Genomic DNA, 24,017 nt, shown 5'->3' on the forward strand with positions numbered 1-24,017 from the left:
TGACCTTTGCGCATGATTTATGGCCTGTAGGGTGGACGTCATAAGAATGGGGGCATTCTTATGACATCACCAGCAGTGAGATTTAAGATCGATTTCCAAAATGAGAAGTGCTGTAGTTTTCGAATGATAGGTCACTTTCTATTTTCTGAATGAAATTGACTGAATGGGTACAGAGCCCAGAACACTCAAGAGTTTAACAGGTTATCAGTTTGAACAGCATTGAAGCTATCCCAACAGATTGTGTAAGCATTCTTTTAAAACACAGCACCAACTCACTGTAGCTTTGTCCAGCACTTTGATGGAGAAAGGTTCCGCCACGTTGTGTTTCCGGAGGGCCTGTTCCAATTGCTGCAGAGGGGGGCGTTCCCACTTCCCAAACACCACCAGGTCTATGTCACTATGGCAACAGAGAAAGATGGTGGTAGGTCAACTGGTGGCCAAGCACCTGGAGCAAATTCTGAGAACAAGATTCAACACATTACACAACAAGACTGCTCTCTTACCTTGTGGGTAGATAGAGTCCAGTGCTGAAGCTGCCAAATATCTGCACCTGGAGAGAGAGAGAGTTAGAAAAAAAAAAAAAAACTTTATTGTACCAATATTTGTAGACTAATGGACAAAATGTCTGATGTGCTGATTCAACGCCCAGCTCTGGTGTGTGTGTGTGTCCTCACGTCAGCAGTAGGCCACAGCTCCTTGATGACCGTCTCGATTCTGTTGACCACCTCCTTCCTCATAGAAGCCTCCTCGGGTTGGGGAGACATGAAGTTGTAGAAGTCCACCACCTCCTCATGGAGACTGGGGAGGGACAGGGGAACAGGGAGAGGAGAGGGTTAACAACAAGCACACAGTCGCTCACCCGATAATAAACCAATCAAATAATAGGTTGATTTACATGTTCTGTTTCATGAATTTAAAGGTCATCAGGTCGGGCCTACTGCCAGCATCTTCTCGAAAAACGTAAGACCATCATGGAAGCAGAGATTTTTTTATCCAAGGCCTATGTTGATAGTAATAAAAAAATGGGACATCTATAGCGCTTTTTCTGAACCCAAAGTCACTTGATTTTTATTTTTATTCAACCTTTATTTAACTAGGCAAGTCAGAACAATAAGAACAAATTCTTATTTACAATGACTGCCTTGTTCAGGAGCAGAACGACAGATTTTTACCTTGTCAGCTCGGAGATTCGATCTAGCAACCTTTTGGTTACAATGCTCTAACCACTAGGCTACCTGCCGCCCAGGTTTTCAAGTTCAACATCCCAGATATCCCTTAGAACTGTGTGGTAGTAGTGGAGAAGCCATCTTAGAAAAATGTTACACGTACCACCATAAGTAATCCACATCCCCTGGGATGAACTGTAGTAGTACTGGTCAGCAAAACCCTACAGCAATTTATTCACTAGGAAAAGGCCTAAACGCTATGCTATGATTTTAGAATGAAACACCGAGCAGAGAGACTGTTACTATCACTACTAGGACCCTGGTGGTGCCGTTAGAGACGGCATCTTCGCTTCTAGTCCTTAGGAAACTGTGCAGTATTTATTTGTATGTATTATTTATTACATTGTTAGCCCAAAACCTTAAGTGTTATTACATACAGCCAGGAAGAACTACTGGATATCGGAGAGACGTCAACTTACCAGCACTGTGACCAAAAATCCGACTTTCCCAAAGCGGATCCTTTGTCTGGGCATTTGAACTGATTCCAGAGGCCGACCCAAAATAACGCCGCCGGAGGAGAGGGTGCCAGAGCGGTCTTCTAGTGATGCTTCGGATGCGCACACACCACCCACCACTCCTGAGTATATTACTTGCTAATGTCCAGTCCCTAGTTAATAAAGTCGACAAAATCTGGACAAGAGTTGATTTCCAAAGAGATATCCAGGATTGTAACATACTCTGTTTCACGGAGACATGGTTAGCTGGGGACATGCTGTCGGAGTCCATACAGCCAACGGGATCTTTAGTACATCGCATCGACAGGAATAAACATCTCTCTGGTAAGAAGAAGGGCTGGGGTTTATGTTTCATGATTCACGGCTCATGGTGTAATTGTAACAACATACAGGAACTCAAGTCCTTTTGTTCACCTGACCTAGAATTCCTCAGTCAAATGCTGACTGTATTATCTCCCAAGAGAACTCTCCTCGGTTATCATCACAGCCGTGTATATCCCCCAACAAGTGGATACCAAGACGACCATCAAGGAACTTCAGTGGACTCCATGCAAACCATATATCCTGAGTAGAGGTTGACCGATTAATCAGAATGGCCGATTTCAAGTTTACATAACAATCGGAAATCTGTATTTTTGGGTCCCGATTTTTTAAAATATCTTTATTTAATTAGGTAAGTCATTTAAGAACACATTCTTATTTTCAATGACCTTCCTAGGAACGGTGGGTTAACTGCCTTGTTCAGGTGCAGAACGACAGATTTTCACATTGTCAGCTCGGGGGATCCAATCTTGCAACCTTACAGTTAACTCGTCCAACACAATAACGACCTGCCTCTCTCTCGTTACACCCCACAAGGAGACTGCCTGTTATGCGAATGCAGTAAGCCAAGGTCAGTTGCTAGCTAGCATTAAACGTATCTCATAAAAAACAATCAATCATAATCACTAGTTAACTACACATGGTTGATGATATTACTAGATATTATCTAGAGTGTCCTGCGTTGCAAAAATCTGACTGAGCGGTGGTAGGCAGAAGCAGGCGCGTAAACATTCATTCAAACAGCACTTTCGTGCGTTTTTCCAGCAGCTCTTCGTTGTGTGTCAAGCATTGCGCTGTTTATGACTTCAAGCCTATCAACTCCCGAGATGAGGCTCGTGTAACCGAAGTGAAATGGCTAGCTAGTTAGCGTGCGCTAATTGTCGTTGTGTTGCTGGTTCTGGCCCAGGGAAGAGTGAGGAGAGGGACGGAAGCTATACTGTTACACTGGCAATACTAAAGTGCCTATAAGAACATCCAATAGTCAAAGGTTAATGAAATACAAATGGTATAGAGGGAAATAGAAATTGCATATAATTGACAGATTAGGATAGAACTCTGAAGTCTCCAAAACGGTCAAAATATTGTCTGTGGGGCCTCCCGGGTGGAGCAGTGGTTAAGAGTGCTGTACTGCAGAGCCAGCTGGGTTCACGCCCAAGCTCTGTGCGAAGGTTGCCAGCAGCTGGCTTCCGGGTTGGATGCGCCGCTGTGTTAAGAAGCAGTGCGGCTTGGTTGGGTTGTGTATCGGAGAACGCACGACTTTCAACCTTCGTCTCTCCCAAGCCCGTACAGGAGTTGTAGAGATGAGACAAGATAGTAGCTACTAAACAATTGGAAACCACGAAATTGAGGAGAAAAAAGGGTAAAATTCAATTTAAAAAAAATAACAAATAAATTATTGTCTGTGAGTATAACAGAACTGATATTGCAGGCGAAAACCTGAGGAAAATCAAACCTTTATTATTTTGAAAGCGCCATGTTCCATAGCCTGCCTTCGCTAAATTTAAAGGGATATCACCCAGATTCCTTTTCCTATTGCTTCCTCAAGGTGTCAACAGTGTTTAGAAATAGTTTCAGGCTTTTATTTTGAAAAATTAGCTAGAAAGATAACATTGCGTCAGTTGATAGCTGGGTGTTCGCATGAGTTTTGCTAGCGCAACAGAGTGGGATAGCCATTGTCTCTCCCTCTCCTACTGAAAAAGAGACAGTGCCGGTTGATATATTATCGATTATATATTTTAATTTTTTATAGGCAGTAAATGAGAAGGAATTAACTGTTTCACTGCCAGACAAGGCTCCGCTGATAGCCAGGTGTAGCAGTGGTAAGATGTTGGGATAGCTTTATATATGCCCTAACAGTTTGTGGCCACCGTGTGTCACCGTTAAAGTGCAATTCATGTATTGTTGTTACTTGTTGTGTAGTGGCTTTGCTGGCATACGTCCCACTTTTAGTGGTATTTGTTTTCCCCCCAATTAGATTTACATGCTAAAATCTTCGTTAGGTGCTTCCTCCGTCACGTCATGCCATTGTTTTAAGCGTTCTCAAGCCGCCCTCTGCCGGCGTACCCAAAGTGCTGCGCTAAAATGGTGATAAAGCCAACTACTATTGCAAAAGCACTCAAATATTTAGTAGGAAACCACTTTGCCCGCATTATCATGTCGTCAAATGTACTTTACGCATCTCAATGTTCTCGTCAGCTAGCAAAGTTCGAAAAAAAAGCTAACAATGCTAAAATCCGGTGGCCTTAATTTTAGAAAGCTAGCTAACGTTATACTACATCTAAAGTAAATCTGGCGACATCAAAATTAAGACAGAAGGTTTCCCTACTAACTATTTGACTCATTTGGAATGACAGTATTTCCAAGTCACTGTAATGCATTTAAGATTAAATCGTCATCGACGATGGAGTAGAACGCTCAACCGGGCATCAGTCCAAAACAATATTGTGAATTGTGACGAAACATGCGACCTGTGATCCTTAAAATTGCTTCTGTGCATACTAAAAGGTAGATAAGAGATCGTGTGCATGTTTTTGGCAAAATAAACAGATATATCGTTAAAACATGATTTTGTATTTTCAGCAAATCTAATGAAAATGAACTTATTGATAGCCTTCTTACTCCTAATATAGTTATCTTAAAGTCACCTGGCAGTTTTTGTTGCAGCCTCTGATTTTATAGCGGTGGTCAACTTGGAAATATATATAGCTAGCTAATCAACAATAATATATGGAATGAAGTTAGCTAGCAAGCCAACTAGCTAGCTATAGTTGAATAACTATATATTGAGTCAGAGGTTCATCCTCCAAGTGGCTAACTATGAACCCCTTTTTAAGTTTGTGTGACTTAAACATATATTCTAGAAGTTACCCAACCATTCATATGTTAAGTAACCAATAAGTTAGCAAGCTAACCCTACCAAAGCGTTAGTTAGCCGCTACCTGCTTAGCAAGCTACCTAATGCACTGCTAATAAATACAAAAAAACTGGTTAGCCACTGCAGTTCAATCTAGCTAAAAGTTAACATTCGCATTACTACCGCCCGTGCAGCAAATCAAACAAACACCAAAATTACACGTTAACTGATTAACTGAAGGCATGACAAGATGACATGTTTACAATCATAAATAAAAGTAGCTAACGTTAACTAATAGGAAACCATGACAGCTAGCTGTCGCGGTTAAAATTAGCAAATTAGCCAAAGAGTATAACTAACTCAAGATAAACTAGAGCCTGTTTCCAATGGGCGCAGATTAATCAGTGGACAGAACAAGCACGAGCTAGTGAGGTTCTATTGGCGCGTTCCAGTATTTAATTACATATTTCCGTTAAGGAACGCCTACTCTGTGAAAGGCGTGTGTGCAATAACTCAATTCTCCCTTGCACTTCTAAACAAATATTTTTTTCCCCTCACTTTAGTAAAGGGTAAAGTCTTCAAAACCTAATCCACTCTGTTAGCTGCAAATTATAGTTATGGATACAGAACTGTATGGAGATAAAATATTTAATCGGCCAAAATTCATATTGCTCAATCTTCTCCCACAGCCGGCCAATGGGCTTCCTCTCATCACCATATTTGGTAGTGAATGAAAGGCCAACCGGATGTTACATTTATACATCCGGTGAAATATCTGTCTCATTGTTCTGTATGTATGTTGGCGTCAAACAATCCCAGTGGGGCAATGACCCTATCAAAAATACTCACCCATCAACACCGGGGCTGTATTTCCTCGTCTTCCAAGGAGTTCCAGTCCCCGAACTAACATGGTTGTCATTAGTCCAGTTAGAAAGCAAGTAATTAATCCCATAGGTGCTCGCCTTGTTGTCACTTTTCCTTCGGCCTGGATGGTGAGTGTGGTTATTTAAGGGTGATGGTGGGTGACGCTTCACACAATTATGTTGGAAATTGTACTGGGGGTGATCCTGATGATGCCTTTGATGGTGGTGGAATTGGTTGACATTATTATGCATGCTTTCGCTGAAGCTAAAAAACAGATTGGCACATCCAGGGCTTTTATTACTATTTCCCGTTACATTGCCACCGCAAGTCCTTCCCAACGAGCAGTTCGAAGATGGACTGTCCGTTCCAGATTCCGTCTTTTGGGGCATTCCACTGTCTCCCAACAAATCTGTCGTTACACTGTTACCGTTCACTTTGGACGGAGTCAATATGTTCTGTACGTTGCCTTTGGGTAACGTTGACCCGAAGGAGGAAAATGAAGTGCCGTGATTAGTAGTACGGTTTGAAATACAGTGATGGCTGCTGCTCAGACTAGCAGTGGTGTTAATGCTATTGCTCGATGCCGCAACATTTTTATAAACGTCCAACGCTGGATAATTCACACACAGGTTGTGGTTCTGATTATTATGATGTTGACCGGAGGTCGCTCGTACCTGAGAAATCTCCCAGATTCGCATCCATGATGCGTTCGCAGGTCCTTTCTGCTCGGGCTGATTCCAAGCCACCCTCGGATCCATTCAACTTTTTTTCGGAACCCCCTTCAAGCAAATCAATGTGCCCGTTAAAAATACACTACTGCCCTGACTAAAGAAACGTGATAATAACCCGTGTTACAAAGACAGAGATAAAAGGTAACGCCAAATGAAGTCCATTAGAAGACCGGTCCTTTTCAAACAGCTAGCTGAAAATCGCTAGCAGAAGTCTACGGTGATTCAATATGGCGTATTCTCTTCCAACCGAAGCGCCGTGCGCATGTCTGTAGGATTTTAAACGATCAGTTTGAACACACCCCGGTCGTCCCTAGTTACCACAGCCACAAAGTCCTAAACCCTCGCCTAATTCTACAATTTCTCTTCTTAAAATCAGATTTTAAACCTAACCTTAACCACACTGCTAACATTATACCTAACCTTATGTTAAGACCAAAAAACGTATTTAAATTATTTGTAGTTTTTTTTTAGATATAGCCAATTTTTGCTTTGTAGCTGTGGTAACGACACACACCTCGCTCTCAGCTGCCACACAATTTGACTCATTACAAATCACCCAATACTGTTCAAAGTAAATATTTGAAGAATTTTTGACCATGTTTATACAGCAAAATATGTATTATGAATAATTCAATAACAGCACCCAGTATCATAACTTTATCTTCGCTGTCTACTCCTGTTAATTTGAAATAAGTAATCAGTCAACATGGTAATGAGAAATTTGAATAACCCTGGCAAAATGTTGGACAGCCTTTGTGCATGACAGATTGGCAATAAAAAAAATGCATTTAATTGAATACATTAAGAAAAAGGTCGTTTCATTTGGAGGTATCCCTATTATATCAGAAAATACTTATGTTAAAATGTCTTCCTGGTCCTTGTAGAGGTAAAAAAAAAAAAGAGAGAATGTATTACCACAAGCTTGGTGACTTTTTAATGTCATTGATCCTAGTCTCTCCCTGAATGACCCTGGTAAGCTAAGGAGCTCAACAACCCATTTTACTGCTTGCTAACAGCTCAGTTCAGTGTGAGTCAAAATGCAATGCTGTCCTAAGACCACAAGGAATTCACAAGGTGAGCTCTTACCTCAGACAAATATGTTGCTTGGGGCAATGGGTGTAATAGCTTGAGTCTTGAGAACACTACACACACAGAGAGAGATTTAGTCCACAGTGTAGTTCAGCATTTCCAATTCTGTTACTCATTTTGATTCCATTCATGACATATCATTGAAATGAAACCAATGTTTCATTAAAAAAATTAAAAATATACTATCCTCACTTACAGGATTGATACTATAAACTACATGTGAAGACAGAGGGCTGGGAAGGAGACGGGGAACACGTAACTAGAGGTGTCCGTCATTACACACGCAAAGAGAGCGATTCCAGACACCATTTGCAGTCAACCCTACACACAGCCATCTTCCAGCCCATTAAACTCTGTAATGGAATGAGGCAAGCTGGAGCCTACTGGCAGCACCTTCTGTACTGTGTGTGCGCTCTTTGCATAATGTCTGCTTCCCTCCCTGCTCACGTGCTGCATGTGACAGAGCCAAGGAAAACCCCCAGAGCAAGAATGTCAGGTTGAGTATTGCTCACTCCCTCACTAGTCCACTCTCTCTCCCTCCATCACTATCTTTTCACTCTCCCTTTCTTTTGGTCTCTCTCTATGGCAGCAACAAGCTCTGGGTGATAGGCTAATCCAGTGGCCTTACTGACTGAATGGAGCATTTCTCTCATTTGTATCTCTGGTTCATAACCCCATTTTCAGCTGGGGTCGCCTCACGAAGTGTGTGTGTGGTGAAGGGTTGGTTCATCCTCAGTGCTGCTAGCACTACACATCATAGGGGAAGACTACAACACTGCTCACGACAGATTCCTCTGACACACACGTGAGTGCACGAATATACAAAGAGCTAGTTTCTTCCACAAGCAGTGAAATCTGTCTGTGTGCATTCCTGTGTGTTGACAGTAAGTTAATTCTCAGTCCTTCTAGCACTGGGTTGTCTCACTGGGGAAACTAGAGCTCTACTGACAGATTGTGTTTTGATGGTTGGCTCATTCTCCGCCTGCACGCAACAGAGAGGGCGAGAGATGCACACACTGCTGCAGGGAGTTAGGGGAAGGGTAGAGGTTAGGGGATGTGTTGAAATGGAGCTGAACCTTTGTAAGATGGATTGGTTCTGTTGGTTGGTCCGCTGTGAAAGTATCGTAAAAGTAATAGTCGCCACATACTATAGTAAATCTCATTGCGGGACATAACCAAGTTGGTGAGAACTGAAGTGCAACCATGTGAAAAATATATCCAGCCACTCTTGGAGGATTTTTTTTTTCTCAATAAAATAAATTGCCTCTACTTGGCATTGTAGCCTCCATCAGGGCATGTCTAATAATCTTGTCATTGGTGTTGTGGTTTCTGGAGCTCTTCATATCTTCCCAGTGAATAGAATTGTCAGTACTCATTGTGTTCATCCTTGTACGTATTCTCTTGAGGTAAACCCAAACAAACAAGCAATAACAAACCTAACCAGACCCCAGATGATGTAGCATAGGGTCACAGCTCGTTGCGTTGGGCTGTTGGAGGTTGGATCGTTGTAGTGAATCATTATAATACAAATGGTATCAATGCCTTCCTGGATTTGGGGTAGTCTTCGAATTTCTGAAGGTACCACCTAGAGAGAAGGAAAGACAGGAGGACATGAATTCACTATTATAGTATTACAAGTGTAGTTCACCCCAAACCGTGTGTGTGTGTGTGTGTGTGTGTGTGTGTTTCCTTCCTACCTGTGGTGAGCGAAGGCTCTGCTGGCAAGAACAATGAGAGTGAAGATGGCGAAGGATGCGCTGTGGACAGAATGAGCCGCCAGGGCAAATCCCGCCCACTCTGTTATCTCACCAAAGAAGTTTGCTCCAGACACATATTCAAACAGCCCACCTACAGGAGAGAACATAAGACAGGGTACAACCAGTGATGTACAGTATATAAACCCTGGATTGCTGATGCTATGTATTGACCAGTGAAAGGCTTTGAAGCCACCGGTCAACCATATTGGCACTGCCCAGAAGAATGAATGGCACCCCCTATCAGTCATCTAGTGTATATATAAATAATTTGGTAGAACCACAGGAACAGTCACGACAGCAATGTGATTAACCAGGCCCGTGTCGCATGTTTATCACCTGCGCCAGTCAAGATTCCATTGATCCAAGGTTTGGGTTTTAGTCTTAGCAGACATGCTTATCCAGACCGACTTACAGTAGTAGGTACATACATTTTTGTACTGAGCAGCCAACAAGTGCTCAGCACGTGGGAACTCTTTCAACTGTTGGAAAAGCATTCCAGGTGAAGCTGGTTGAGAGAATGCCAAGAGTGTGCAAAGCTGTCAAAGGCAAAGGGTGGCTACTTTGAAGAATCTAAAATATATTTTGATTTGTTTAACACCTGTTTGGTTACGACATGATTCCATGTTTTACTTTTACAATGTAGAAAATAGTACAACTAAGAAAAACCCTTGAATGAGTAGGTGTGTCCAAACTTGACTGGTACTGTGTGTATATACTATTCCCCCCCAATACGAAGGTTTAGTGGTGAGCACCAATATCGATAATTAATGTAATACTGATATGAGCATGGCATATCGTGATATGGGTTTATCCTTGCTGTTAACCTACACTAATGTGTAAAAGTAAATTCATGACTGTTCCTGCAGTCACAGAACATCTACTTAGCATACTTAACAGCCTGCTGATGGGCCATCAACAGGCTTTCCATTGTTTTCAAGCTAGGTTAGGCTCCCAGAACATTCACACCTGGCCCATGGGAAATCAGGAAACAGTTATCTGAACTTCAAAGCCTTGGAAGAGAAGTCCACGTAGTTGCAATGTTATTCATTCAAACAGATGTGTTTGATAAAATGCAACTGATTTCAATATAAATTTTCCATATCCGTGCCCATCAAATTTTTTATCTTGGTCCCAGATGTTTGTGCTGTCTTGCCAATGTCTATGATCATTCATAGACATATATGTATGCCTTATGACTAACGTGACATGGTGTGATGAAAGAAACATACAGGAACTCAAATCCTTCTGTTCACCTGATTTTAGAATTCCTCACAATCAAATGTAGACCGCATTATCTACCAAGAGAATTATCTTCGATTATAATCACAGCCGTATATATCCCCCCCAAGCAGACACATCGATGGCTCTGAACGAACTTTATTTAACTCTCTGCAAACTGGAAACGATTTATCCGGAGGCTGCATTCATTGTAGCTGGGGATTTTAACAAGGCTAATCTGAAAACAAGACTCCCTAAATTTTATCAGCATATCGATTGCGCAACCAGGGGTGGAAAGACCTTGGATCATTGTTACTCTAACTTCCGCGACGCATATAAGGCCCTGCCCCGCCCTCCTTTCGGGAAAAGCTGACCACGACTCCATTTTGTTGATCCCTGCCTACAGACAGAAACTAAAACAAGAAGCTCCCACGCTGAGGTCTGTCCAACGCTGGTCCGACCAAGCTGACTCCACACTCCAAGACTGCTTCCATCACCAGGACTGGGAGATGTTTCGTATTGCGTCAGATAACAATATTGACGAATACGCTGATTCAGTGTGAGAGTTCATTAGAACGTGCGTTGAAGATGTCGTTCCCATAGCAACGATAAAACATTCCCTAACCAGAAACCGTGGATTGATGGCAGCATTCGTGTGAAACTGAAAGCGCGAACCACTGCTTTTAATCAGGGCAAGGTGTCTGGTAACATGACTGAATACAAACAGTGCAGCTATTCCCTCCGCAAGGCTATCAAACAAGCGAAGCGTCAGTACAGAGACAAAGTAGAATCTCAATTCAACGGCTCAGACACAAGAGGCATGTGGCAGGGTCTACAGTCAATCACGGACTACAAGAAGAAATCCAGCCCAGTCACGGACCAGGATGTCTTGCTCCCAGGCAGACTAAATAACTTTTTTTGCCCGCTTTGAGGACAATACAGTGCCACTGACACGGCCTGCAACGAAAACACTCCAATTTGCTTACCGCCCAAATAGGTCCACAGACGATGCAATCTCAACCACACTGCACACTGCCCTAACCCATCTGGACAAGAGGAATACCTATGTGAGAATGCTGTTCATCGACTACAGCTTGGCATTCAACACCATAGTACCCTCCAAGCTCGTCATCAAGCTCGAGACCCTGGGTCTCGACCCCGCTCTGTGCAACTGGGTACTGGACTTCCTGACGGGCCGCCCCCAGGTGGTGAGGGTAGGCAACATCTCCTCCCCGCTGATCCTCAACACTGGGGCCCCACAAGGGTGCGTTCTGAGCCCTCTCCTGTACTCCCTGTTCACCCACGACTGCGTGGCCACGCACGCCTCCAACTCAATCATCAAGTTTGCGGACGACACAACAGTGGTAGGCTTGATTACCAACAACGACGAGATGGCCTACAGGGAGGAGGTGAGGGCCCTCGGAGTGTGGTGTCAGGAAAATAACCTCACACTCAACGTCAAATCAACAAAACTAAGGAGATGATTGTGGACTTCAGGAAACAGCAGAGGGAACACCCCCTATCCACATCGATGGAACAGTAGTGGAGAGGGTAGCAAGTTTTAAGTTCCTCGGCATACACATCACAGACAAACTGAATTGGTCCACTCACACAGACAGCATCGTGAAGAAGGCGCAGCAGTGCTTCTTCAACCTCAGGAGGCTGAAGAAATTCGGCTTGTCACCAAAAGCACTCGCAAACTTCTACAGATGCACAATCGAGAGCATCCTGGCGGGCTGTATCACCGCCTGGTACGGCAACTGCTCCGCCCTCAACCGTAAGTCTCTCCAGAGGGTAGTGAGGTCTGCACAACGCATCACCGGGGGCAAACTACCTGCCCTCCAGGACACCTACACCACCCGATGTTACAGGAAGGCCATAAAGATCATCAAGGACATCAACCACCCGAGCCACTGCCTGTTCACCCCGCTATCATCCAGAAGGCGAGGTCAGTACAGGTGCATGTTGCAGGCCATTGACAGGGCTCAAAGCTGGGACCGAGAGACTGAAAAACAGCTTCTATCTCAAGGCCATCAGACTGTTAAACAGCCACCACTAACATTGAGTGGCTGCTGCCAACACACTGACACTGACTCAACTCCAGCCACTTTAATAATGGGAATTGATGGGAAATGTAAATATATCACTAGCCACTTTAAACAATGCTACCTTATATAATGTTTACATACCCTACATTATTCATCTCATATGCATACGTATATACTGTACTCTATATCATCGACTGCATCCTTATGTAATACATGTATCACTAGCCACTAACTATGCCACTTTGTTTACATACTCATCTCATGTATATACTGTACTCGATATCAGCTACTGTATCTTGCCTATGCTGCTCTGTACCATCACTCATTCATATATCCTTATGTACATATTCTTTATCCCCTTACACTGTGTATAAGACAGTAGTTTTGGAATTGTTAGTTAGATTACTTGTTGGTTATTACTGCATTGTCGGAACTAGAAGCACAAGCATTTCGCTACACTCGCATTAACATCTGCTAACCATGTGTATGTGACAAATAAAATTTGATTTGATTTGATTTCACTGGCTTGTCAGTACAAAAAAGTACAAATGTATGCACACACTATTGTAAGACGCCCTGTACAAGAGCGTCTGCTAAATAACTCAAATGTAATGTCAAGGAGTTTGTTAGAGTACAACCAGGTCTGGGACCAGGTTATAGCCATTGTACTATGATCGTGAGCTCTATCAAGATCTATCCACCTAGGCTGCAATACAGAAAACTCACTTCTGATACAATTTCACACACTTGATTATTTTCATCAAGACCATTCAAATTGTCATTGGATAATTGGAGAAAGAGATCCCTAATATGATTTTATAAACTGCCGTTAAGTAAAGCATTCAATAGAGGCATTATTACAAAAGGATGCAAAACACTACTAAAGACAAATGTTAATCTACCCGTTTCAATTTCTTCAGGTCAGTTTCCGGTGAAACTGTAGCATTGTATTTCAGATCCTTTCTCAGTCTCTCTGGCTTCAAACCACTTCTAAGTCACTGAAGGTTGATCTCAATTTTGAGTGTTAAGGTCATAGACTGAAATACGGCAGCATAAAAAAATTATTCATAAACAAGGCATGAAAGACCATAGATGGCTTCAGTCCTCCCCCCTGCTTGAACACAGACTGTGTACAGCCACTGCCTTCACCACCACTCTTCTAAAACATCATGTTTCTCTGGATTCCAGGAGTGCCTGCAGGGCGGCAGGTAGCCTAACGGTTAAAACGTAGGGCCAGTAACTGAAGGTCATTGGTTCTAATTGGTGAAAAAAAATTTTGTCTGTGCCCTTGAGCAAGGCACTTAAATAACTAAAATGTAAGAATGTTTCATACGGTGTGACTAGACTTGCTACATTCTTCTGTCTCTACCGTAAAAAGCTTTATTTCTACAAGGCTTTAGGGTGGACAGGCTTCAACTGGTTCATCAGTTATGAAGGGTTCACCTCGGGCACAAGGTGATGGTTTCAACACTCTCTGGTGTGTCATAGTGACACTACTCTCTGTAACCCTGGATTTAAAATAGAATACTGGATCCACCCTCTGGAAAGAGTGAACTCCCTGTTTTAAGCAACACTGAACATCAGTGTGCTACTATGGTTGTAGCTAGCATAGACACATTTCACAGCCATTATTTACAATGTGTTCAGCTGGCCGTGAGAGAACTGATGTGAAAATGTTACAGCATGCTGTCCAAAACAGTCATGGCGTCTGGTCAGGGGAAAACCTGTCTCTCTATATCGCTCTCTGGTAGCAGGTATCTTACCTGTTGGTATCTTGTAGCTGATCTCTCCAGGCTTCCGTAGGTTCCTCAGGATGTGGTCTGAGTGAACGTTCACCAACCAACCCACCAACCATAGCGCAGAGCCTGAAAATCAACCAATGGGGAAGCTGATTTATAATGATTTATAATGAGGTGAAAATGAGGAAATGTAAGGTATTTGTTTTGGATAGCATGACGTGGATAACTCTAGAACGAGAAGAAATTCATGGAACATATTGAAATAGACAACTGTGTAATTTGTGAATGTGTGGTTTATGCATTAATACAGACCCTAAGCTGCATGTCATGTCAGCCATGTCTCTTACCTGTGATAAAGCAAGGGCTGGTAACCCAATCAGCAGAGTACTCTGCATAGTGGCTCAGGTATCTGACCTGCATGTAGCCATTATAGATGCAGAACACAAAGGCCAAGGCGAACGATGCAAATGGTGTAGATTTCCCTCCACGAATTAAAAATGGATAGATGAGAGATCTAGAAGAATATAAATAGAACTGATGAATAATAATTTCCCCACCAGTTGTCTAGGATGCATGTGTCTCATGGCTGGCAATGCACTGCATTTAGCAATGTGTTATTACAATTGAGAAATCCATTGCATATGAGGGAGTACTCTGGGCAGAGCAAAATGTACTTGGTTGTACAGTAACCAAAAAACGTTTGAGAACCACTGACCTAGAAGATATGACAGTTAGTACTTTGTATGCATGTGAAGTACAGTGTTACCTTGTCAAACTATCTTCTAACCATTGGGTCTTACCTTTGCACATAGTGGCAGAAGTACATGACCAGCAGTAACTGATTGGGAAGATGAGTGGTTTTCGCCGCAGAAGTCCACAGCACAAGGCACAGTGGCACCAGAAAAGCAGGTAGTTCCTGCACGAACCAGGCGAATTTGACGTTGACGGGGAATCCATATCTGCTTGTTGCGTATCTGCCATAGGGGACATTCTCAAATAGTAATGTTATGAAGGTACAAGCAGCCATGAAAATCATGAAGTATGCCAGGCAGTCCAAAACATACAACTCTTCTGTCTCGGAGGCGAAAAGCTTTGACATAATACTGTCCATATTTACCAGATAAGCTGCAAATAGTGTAAGAAATTAAAATTGTATTCAAAACAATGTAAATAAAATGAATGTATCCAAGGCAATAATGAACACATATGTCACTTGCACAAGTATGCGTACTGCGATCATCTCACTGGTCTGCTCAGTTCCATGGTCCAATCATAAGGATAAATAAAGGAGCCTGACTCCTAATAAACCAATCGAGTCACTTTGTTTTGCATCGTCATTATCTAGCCAATTGAAAATGGATACAATGTTATTCAACTACAAGGTGTGTTCAGGAGAAACCACCACACTGGTAAAAATATGAAATTACAGTAATTTTAGATGAATTCCATTACATATTTATGCAAACTGCTGTTTAAAAAACAAAAATAAAGTATATAGCCATTGCCCCTGGTTTCCTTAACTGGCGAGGAATAAGCCACGGACTATATCGTTGATCAGACATTGTTTGGAGGAAGGGGCATTAGTGCACACAAAAAAAAACGTATCATTTATCACTGTCTGACTAGCTCCAAAACGAAAACATATTTGAGTGTGTTTTTGGTTTTAGTTGGCCAAAATGTTGCACTGATATTTTCTATTTCTCAGGCTAATTACATCGCCACCCATAAACTGGGGTCCTGTCTCACATGTGTGCGTCAGAGGCTGAAACAGAACACGAGTGCAGTACCATTCGCATTTCAATCACCCTGTTAGCAAAATACATTTAGCTACACCAGAACGTTGCTTCGCAGATTCATATTCAGAGTAGTGTGTGTTTCCAAAATGGGAAAGAGAAGTCGACTGAGAAAGAAGGAGCATCAAAATAATAGCAAGCCTGGTGGAAGAGATAACCGGGACAATGCTGTAAGTTTTGATAGCTCTTCATAGCTAGCCGGCTAATTTAGCGTACTGTAGCTAACTTGCCTAGGTCACCTCAAATTACTGTATGCCGAGTCAAAGAGATGTAATTTTTCCCCAGCAACTTTGATTTGATTACTACTGCACAACTCGTTGACATAGCTATGTGTAGCTAGCTAGCTATTTTATCTTGGTCCCAGATGTTTGTGCTGGCATGTCAAGGAGTTGGCTATACAGTAAAAGCAGATCTGGGACCAGGTTATAGCTATTGAACTATGATAGTAAACTCTATCAATATCTATCCATCTGAGGCTGCAATTCAGAAAACTAACATCCACTTCACTTTACCCCCATCCATTCCTCTCCTCCCATGTCTCCTATTCGGTTCCCCCCACATCTGCTCTCTTCCCAATGTCGCCTCGCGTCTTCCCTCTCCTCCGATGTATCTGTCCTGTAGGGTTGGGGTGCAGGCTACGCTGACATCATCAAGGAGAACAAGCTGTTTGAGGCATACTACCAGGAGCTGGGCCTGGTGCCCGAGGGGGAGTTTGACCAGTTCATGGCGGCTATGAGAGAACCGCTGCCCGCCACCATCCGCATCACTGGATACAAGAGGTACGGAAGCTACTAAGCTCGACCTCTGCCAAATGGCCAGGGGTGTATTCACTAGGAAGTAAACAGGTCCCCCCATGTTCGGTATTATCTCAATTTGTCCAATAGAAACTCTTGTTTGCCAGATGTTTTTTGTTTGGAAACGTTTTGTTACAGTGTGCACTAATAAATACATCAATGGACTCTGGATCCTCTATGGCACAGATGGAAGTGGTCTTTCTCACCCTGTAGGTGAGGTGACAAACTGTTAGTTGGAATTGACCACTGTAGATGTTTTGTAAAGGGATGATGATTTATACACTCCCACTCTTGTTTTAGCCTGGTCCCAGATTTGTTTGTGTTCATGATAATTTGACATGACAATGACCATAGGGGGGTTAGCGAGAGAGCAGACACAAGTCTAGGACCAGGCTACTCTTGCTCTACATCAGGATTCATACTTATGAAGATTGCTTTCCAAAACACCACTCTATTAAACCTCTAAGTGTATTAAAAAGGATTGTCCATTGGGTTGTCCCCATGTACTTCCTGACGGGCCACCCCCAGGTGTTGAGGGTAGGTAGCAACACATCCGCCACCCTGATCCTCAACACTGGAGCCCCTCGGGTGCGTGCTCAGTCCCCTCCTGTACTCCCTGTTCACCCACGACTGCGTGGCCAGGCACAACTACAACACCACCATTAAGTTTGCAGATGCCGGAGGAGGTCAGAGACCTGGCCGGGTCTGCATTGTGTCCCACCACCCACCAACCCCTCTTTTACATTACTGCTACTCTCTGTTTATCATATATGCATAGTCACTTTAACCATACCTACATGTGTATATACTACCTCAATTAGCCCGATTACCCGGTGCCTATATAGCCTCACTACAGTTATTTTTCACTGTCTTTTTACTGCTGTTTTTATTTCTTTACCTTTACCTATTTCTTTACCTTATCTATTGTTCACCTAATACCTATTTTTTTTACTTAAAAATCGCAATGTTGGTTAGGGCCTGTAAGTAAGCATTTCACTGTAAGGTCTACACCTGTTTTGTTTGGCTCACGTGACAAATGAACTTTGATTTGATGTAGCCATGCCAAGGAGATCCTCCACTGTCTGAAGAACAAGTACTTCAAGGAGATCCAGGAGGTAGAGATCGACGGGCAGAAGATAGAGGCTCCTCAGCCTCTGAGCTGGTACGTCTACACACACACACACATGCATACATACATACATAAAGGGTCATCTGCTGTAATTGTGTGTGTGTGTAGGTACCCAGATGAGCTAGCATGGCATACCAACATGAGCAGGAAGATCCTGAGGAAGTCTCCTCTCCTGGAGAAGTTCCATCAGTTCCTGGTCAGCGAGACCGAGTCGGTGAGGAAGTCTTGAGTGTTATTTAAGAATTAGAACGTAATTTAATAGGATCTCAATGGTTTCTTATCTGTATGGCTGCCTTATGTACTGTGGTGTTTCTTTCTCTACGTTGGTCTATACAGGGTAACATCAGCAGACAGGAGGCTGTAAGTATGATCCCTCCTCTGCTGATGAAGATTGAGCCCCACCACAAGGTAAATGACACACTGGATGCCTTTCTGGCCAAGAACTGCTTCCATTTCGGTCCTTAGACCCTAAATCTGGGAACATTGTAGCGTAACTGTGTTTTTGTGGGTAGATTCTGTTCCTAGACCCTAAACCTTGGAACATGTATAGTGTAATTGTGTATTTCTGTGGGTAGATTCTGGACATGTGTGCTGCTCCTGGATCTAAGACGGCGCAGTTGATTGAGATGCTCCATTCTGATATGGACGTACCCTTCCCAGGTAACCCGCACGCACAGAATCAAATCAGTAGAAAAATGTAACAACAAACATCTGATGCATTGTCTGAATTGTGGCCCAATGGAAAGGGCGGTAAGTTGCTGAATGTATCTTTTCTGTTACTTTGTGACAGAAAAGATAGCGGTTAAGAGCATTGGGACAGTAACCAAAACACTGCTGGTTTGAATCCCCGAGCAGACTAGGTGAAAAATCTCTGTGCCCTTGAGCAAGGCACTTAACCCTAATTGCTCCTCTAAGTCTCTGGATAAGAGCGTCTGCTAAATGACTAAAATGTGAAACAACGTAACAAAGCATTGTAATCCTGAACATCCTCATCTCCCCCCTCTTTCTCTTCCTCTTCCCCCTTCAGAGGGCTTTGTGATAGCCAACGACGTGGACAACAAGCGTTGTTACCTGCTGGTGCACCAGGCTAAGAGACTGAACAGCCCCTGTATCATGGTGGTGAACCACGATGCCTCGTGCATCCCCAGACTACAGATAGACACAGAGGACGGACAGAAGGGCACACTGTTCTACGACCGCATCCTCTGCGACGTCCCCTGCAGGTGAACAAAGAGTGAACCTGTTTAGCTGAGAGAAGCAAGTAAATAGTGATTGAGAGAAGTAGGGGAGAAAGGTGGGGGGAAAGGAAAATCTGGGATTTTGGTGTTCGACAGTCAAAACTAGACGTGTCGACAGTCAGCTATATGGAGAGATATCAACCTCACTGTTCTACCCTATGTCTTATGATTGGCTCTTCTGTCTGATTTATGATTGGTTGCTGCACTGGGTAGGCTACTGCTTGTTTTGTTTTTATTAGGGGAACCAAATGTGACTATAAGAATGAGACAGGAGAGAGAGCGATCTCCTGTAACCACATTGTAGGATTGTCTGTCTGGGAAGGCTGATGTGTAGTTAGATGTCCCAGGGAAGCTGACAAACTCTAATTTTGGATTTTCTCAAGTGTGTTCCTAAAAAGTAAAGTATTCTGTGTGTGTTTCTACAGTGGAGATGGCACCATGAGGAAGAACATTGACGTGTGGAAGAAATGGACCACCAGTAACAGCCTGCATCTCCATGGGTGAGGAGAGAAAGAGAGAGCATGTGTGTGTGTGCGCCTGTATATGTGTGTGTGTGATAACCTGTGTGTGTCTCCAGTCTCCAGATCCGTATAGCAGTGCGTGGTGTGGAGCAGCTAGCTGTAGGAGGGAGGATGGTCTACTCTACCTGTTCACTCAACCCTATAGAGGACGAAGCTGTCATAGCAACGCTACTGGAGAAGAGTGAAGGTAACACACGCATGCAAGCACACACAAATACAGTGCCGCACACACACACACAGGAGATAACTGCCTCTGTCTCCCTCTTTGTCTATCTCTAGGTGCGTTAGAGTTAGCAGATGCGTCAGTTGATCTCCCAGGGTTAAAATGGATGCCTGGAGTCACCAAATGGAAGGTATATAACTGTTGGAACACATGACTGCCACCTCATGCCTATTAATCACTGCTAGCGACTATTAGAGGTACTTGATAGGCCTGACAGTAGCCACTACAATAGTCATGATATTCCACCACCGTGCCAGTTTGACTACAGATTTAGCCCGTTTTATAACTGAGTCTTTTGCGCTCTCTCCCATCCCCCTCCTCTCCCTCCAACAGCTACCTCTCACACACACTTAATATCTCTCACCATCTTTCCTTCCATCTCTAGTTGATGACTAAGGAGGGTCAGTGGTATAAGGACTGGTCCGAGGTGCCAGTCAACCGCCACACACAGATCAGACCCACCATGTTCCCTCCCACAGACACAGAGAAACTGGCCAATATGAAGTTGGAGAGATGGTACATTCACCTGCATACACACCTGCACACAAACACACAGGGCCCCACTTTATTTGGTTAGAATATGCCTAAAATGTCAGTCATGACAATCATGTACATGTATTTGCTACACCTGTGCACACAGCTGCATACGTAATCCTAATGAGATGAAAAATAAAAGCTGGACAGACTTTCAAATCCCTGTGAAGTGTTGCTGGTTTGTGTTGATTTGATTTCTACCAGCAGAGGGTGCAGTTGCATCTAATTAATCTTTGTATATACTGTGCATACGTATGTGTTTATTCAGTATGAGGATCCTGCCCCATCACCAGAACACGGGAGGCTTCTTTGTAGCTGTCCTGGTCAAGAAAGCCCCCATGCCCTGGAACAGAAGATTCCCCAAGGTATACACACATGTACATGCACGGCCACACACTCACGGATAAGCCCACATCTCAGATGGAATGCAACACCATCTGGTAGCTCATATACCAGAGAGAAGTTCCCGTTAAAGTGAACTATGATCCATCCTTCTCCAGTTGAGGAAGGAGCAGTCATCCAGCTCCGTGCCCCAGCCAGAGGACTCTCCAGTGGGCACCCCTCTTCCTGAGACACCCTTGGAGGATGGAGAGAGAGATGGGGGGAAGGAGGCAGGAGAGGACTCGCCCAAAGAGCCAGAGGCAGGCGATCAGGCCAAGGAATCCAACGTGTGTGGGTAAGTTGAGAGAGAGAGAGAGGGGTGGGGGGGAACAGTGTGTATTCTGACTCTGTTCTGTGTTCCAGACCTCCTCCCAATAAAAAGATGAAGAGGCATGGTTTTAAAGAAGACCCCTTTGTCTTCCTCACAGAAGACGACCCTGTCTTCCCCCCGATAGAGTGAGTGTGTTTGGTGGTTTGTGTAGCCTATGTAAGCAGCTGCTCGATAACAGCATTATCTGTACAGAGGGGACAATGTTTTGACCAAGCATAATGGTATTACCTTTACATGTTTTGATTGAGCCCTGGTTATTGATCTATTCCATGAATGTGTTTTTTGCAGGTCATTCTATGACCTGTCTCCAGACTTCCCAAAGATAAACGTTCTGACCAGAACCCACGAGGGGAAGAAGAGACATCTGTACATGGTCTCCAAGGAGCTACGCAACGTCATGCTCAACAACAGTGAGCGAATGAAGGTAGGAAGGTGTGTGTGAGAGACACCTGTATGTTCTCTAAGGAACAATGTGGCGCTCTGCCTAACAACAACTGTGTGTGTCACTGCCAGCCCATCAAGGGGAGTCCAGCTAACAGATGGGACCCTTTTCATCCCAAATCCCCCTAGTACACTCAGCTCCTGCACAGGTGGTCGTGTGTGTGCATTCAAGCAGACAGAGGAACCCCCCCCTCTATTTCCCCTCTCCTTGTCGCTCTCCCCTCCTTGTCGTGCTCCCCCTTTTTACCCTTTCCTTTTCTCCCTCCTCCTCTCCCTATGTATCTCCCCCTCCTTTCTGATGTTGTGATGTTTAGACCTGACCCAGGTTCAGATCAGCCTCCAGGTAAGCAGTAGTAACAGACAGGCTGAGTCCATCACCAGACGGTTCCCAGAACTGCACACATACTGACATACAAGCAGCGTACTTAACAGGGTTCTGGCTCAATGATGGGAGAAAGTATTTAGTTTTCTTAGAAGCAATGGTTTATTTGAAATGGCCATCTCCCAATTGGAGCAATTTGACCTAATAAACAAATATTTGCATAACTTAAGAAATCTAGAAACTGTCATCACTATTATTGAAAACAACAATGACAACGTTGAAATGAGAAGCAATTGTAAATATGTTGCTGAAAAAGTCATTCTCAAGTGTAATGATTTAATTATTTTGTGAGTTTTGCAGGTGATCAACACAGGGGTAAAGGTGTGGTCTCGCAACAGCGATGGGGAGGAGTTTGGCTGTGCCTTCAGACTAGCCCAGGAGGTAGGTGCATGCACACACACGCGCATTCATTCCTTACTCTCCTCGTTCTGCTCTCCTCATTCTGCTCTCCTCCTCCAGGGTATCTATACTCTGTTCCCCTACATCCGCTCCAGGATGATCACAGTGAGTGTCGAGGACATTAAGATTCTACTGACTCAGGAGAACCCGTACCTCAGCAAACTGGAGGAAGACGCTCACCAACAGGCCAAGAAGATGGGTGTGTGTTCTCAACTGGAAAGCAATGATCTGTGTCTAAGGCCATGTTGGGTGTTGGCCCATTCATGTCTGTATTACTAGTAAGTACTTCATGTTTTCCTCCTCTGTGTTTCCACAGGAATGGGCAGCATCGTGTTAAAATACCGGCCTGACAATAGGTAAGTGTCCATTTTGTTTGCCTGTCTGTGTGTGTTATATTATCTGTTGAATTCACCCTGACATCCCTCTCCCACTATCGCCCCCTCTCTCCCTCATCGTCCTCTCCCTCTCTTTCCTCAGTAACCCCGATGGTCCTCAGTGTCCTATAGAGCTGTGTGGCTGGAGAGGCAAGACCTCCATCAGAGCCTTCGTGCCCCGCAACGAGAGGTTCCACTACCTCCGCATGCTGGGGGTCGAGGTATTCAGAGACAAACAGGGGCAGGGACCCAGGGAGGAAGAGAAGGAGGTGAAGGAGGAGGTGAAAGAGGGGGAGACAGAGAATGGGAATAAAGATGTCAGCCCAAAACAGGAATTGAGAGGTGAAAATCGAGGTGACGAGCACCTGAAAGGAGATGAGAGGGAGGGAGGAGGGGAGAATTTGACCAGCACCTGAGACGAGTAGAAGGAAATGTGTAACTTAATAGTCTTAACAAGTTTCCTCTCTTTGGCTGCACTGATGTTAATGAACTGGAGGTCATCCACCATGTTGTCACCCATGTTTTTTGCAGATGGAGAAGAGGAGTTGAGAAACCACTTTAGACTAGTAACATACACGGAGAAGGGAGGAAGTGGAGCTGTATGAGGTTGAGCAATGCTGGCCAGACAAGAGCTAGACCAAACATGAGAGAGAAGAGGGGTGTTGGGTAGCTCAGTAGTACTTCTAAACCACTGCCATAGCAGAATGACCACCCCTCCTAGACTGGGCATGTGGACTCTTCCATGCTCCCCCAGACTTGGTGTGCTTCAATGCTTTAGTGACTTTTATTTTCTATTGCCGGTTTTATTTTAACAAAACTCAACTCCACTGGCAAAACATGGAGAGAGTGTTGTTTTTTTCTTATTGTGCATGTTTGAAGGTTTCTCTTAATGGCCATTTCATTTTTTTATCATTGTAAGTAAGAAGAAAGGTGGAATTGATTAAAAGTATTAAATTCATATAAAGTCTCTGAAGTGCATTGAAATAGAATCTCAACCACCATATGACTTAACTGTGTCATATCACACACCCAACCATACACACACACACACCATCAGCCATACACCTCCTGTGTAGGCCTCAAACCCCAATGGGCCTTGGTCAAAAGTAGTGCACTGGGAAATCAGGTGTCATCTGGTTCGTTGACTAGTTGTCATGGATGTGTGGCGTTTTGAG

The 24,017-nt window shown here is 43.8% G+C and overlaps 3 protein-coding genes and 1 long non-coding RNA gene across 6 annotated transcripts in view; 2 read left to right on the plus strand and 2 right to left on the minus strand.

Moving 5' to 3' along the window:
* Positions 1–6,964, minus strand: part of LOC112264510 (terminal nucleotidyltransferase 4A) — a 20,355-nt gene extending 13,391 nt beyond the window's left edge. For 2 of the 3 annotated variants that reach the window (XM_024441162.2, XM_042295440.1), the window contains exons 1-4: positions 5,706–6,964; positions 675–798; positions 504–550; positions 277–397 (exon numbers count right to left, since the gene is read on the minus strand). In XM_024441162.2, coding sequence (XP_024296930.1) covers positions 277–397; positions 504–550; positions 675–798; positions 5,706–6,478 — 1,065 coding nt within the window. In that variant the 5' untranslated portion in view covers positions 6,479–6,964. The remainder of the gene's footprint in view (positions 1–276; positions 398–503; positions 551–674; positions 799–5,705) is intronic. The other variant, XM_042295441.1, reaches the window with a different exon arrangement.
* Positions 5,728–8,961, plus strand: LOC121839049. Its single transcript, XR_006078588.1, has 2 exons — positions 5,728–5,848; positions 7,739–8,961. It is a non-coding gene; the product is annotated as an uncharacterized LOC121839049 (long non-coding RNA).
* Positions 8,068–15,846, minus strand: srd5a1 (steroid-5-alpha-reductase, alpha polypeptide 1 (3-oxo-5 alpha-steroid delta 4-dehydrogenase alpha 1)). The gene is made up of 5 exons (XM_024441167.2): positions 15,103–15,846; positions 14,650–14,816; positions 14,327–14,428; positions 9,238–9,388; positions 8,068–9,125 (listed from the first exon to the last, which is right to left on the minus strand). Exons 1-5 carry the CDS (start codon positions 15,411–15,413, stop codon positions 9,059–9,061), a joined length of 798 nt encoding a protein of 265 aa, XP_024296935.1. The 5' UTR covers positions 15,414–15,846; the 3' UTR covers positions 8,068–9,058.
* Positions 15,847–16,040: 194 nt separating this feature from the next.
* nsun2 (NOP2/Sun RNA methyltransferase 2) lies at positions 16,041–23,800 on the plus strand. The gene is made up of 19 exons (XM_024441163.2): positions 16,041–16,265; positions 16,717–16,874; positions 17,947–18,051; positions 18,127–18,232; positions 18,355–18,426; positions 18,594–18,678; positions 19,046–19,241; positions 19,682–19,756; positions 19,834–19,964; positions 20,057–20,130; positions 20,386–20,516; positions 20,803–20,899; positions 21,035–21,210; positions 21,279–21,371; positions 21,535–21,670; positions 22,370–22,450; positions 22,529–22,667; positions 22,785–22,824; positions 22,946–23,800. The coding sequence occupies exons 1-19, from the start codon at positions 16,185–16,187 to the stop codon at positions 23,256–23,258; spliced, it is 2,289 nt and encodes a 762-aa protein (XP_024296931.1). The 5' UTR covers positions 16,041–16,184; the 3' UTR covers positions 23,259–23,800.
* The last annotated feature ends 217 nt before the right edge of the window (positions 23,801–24,017 follow it).

Source organism: Oncorhynchus tshawytscha, linkage group LG13 (assembly GCF_018296145.1).
Source record: "Oncorhynchus tshawytscha isolate Ot180627B linkage group LG13, Otsh_v2.0, whole genome shotgun sequence".
NCBI lineage: Eukaryota > Metazoa > Chordata > Actinopteri > Salmoniformes > Salmonidae > Oncorhynchus > Oncorhynchus tshawytscha.

Bases quoted from the DNA above. Each gene is read 5' to 3' on its own strand.
- srd5a1 (XM_024441167.2), bottom strand. From the start codon at position 15,413: ATGGACAGTATTATGTCAAAGCTTTTCGCCTCCGAGACAGAAGAGTTG. The intron at 14,429-14,649 runs GTAAGAGACATG...GTTGATTTTCAG, and splicing joins CAGCCCTTGCTTTATCACAG to GCTCTGCGCTATGGTTGGTG. The intron at 9,389-14,326 runs GTAAGATACCTG...TCTCTCCTGTAG, and splicing joins CAGCTACAAGATACCAACAG to GTGGGCTGTTTGAATATGTG.
- nsun2 (XM_024441163.2), top strand. From the start codon at position 16,185: ATGGGAAAGAGAAGTCGACTGAGAAAGAAGGAGCATCAAAATAATAGC. The intron at 18,052-18,126 runs GTACGTCTACAC...GTGTGTGTGTAG, and splicing joins GCTCCTCAGCCTCTGAGCTG to GTACCCAGATGAGCTAGCAT. The intron at 20,517-20,802 runs GTACATTCACCT...GTGTTTATTCAG, and splicing joins AATATGAAGTTGGAGAGATG to TATGAGGATCCTGCCCCATC.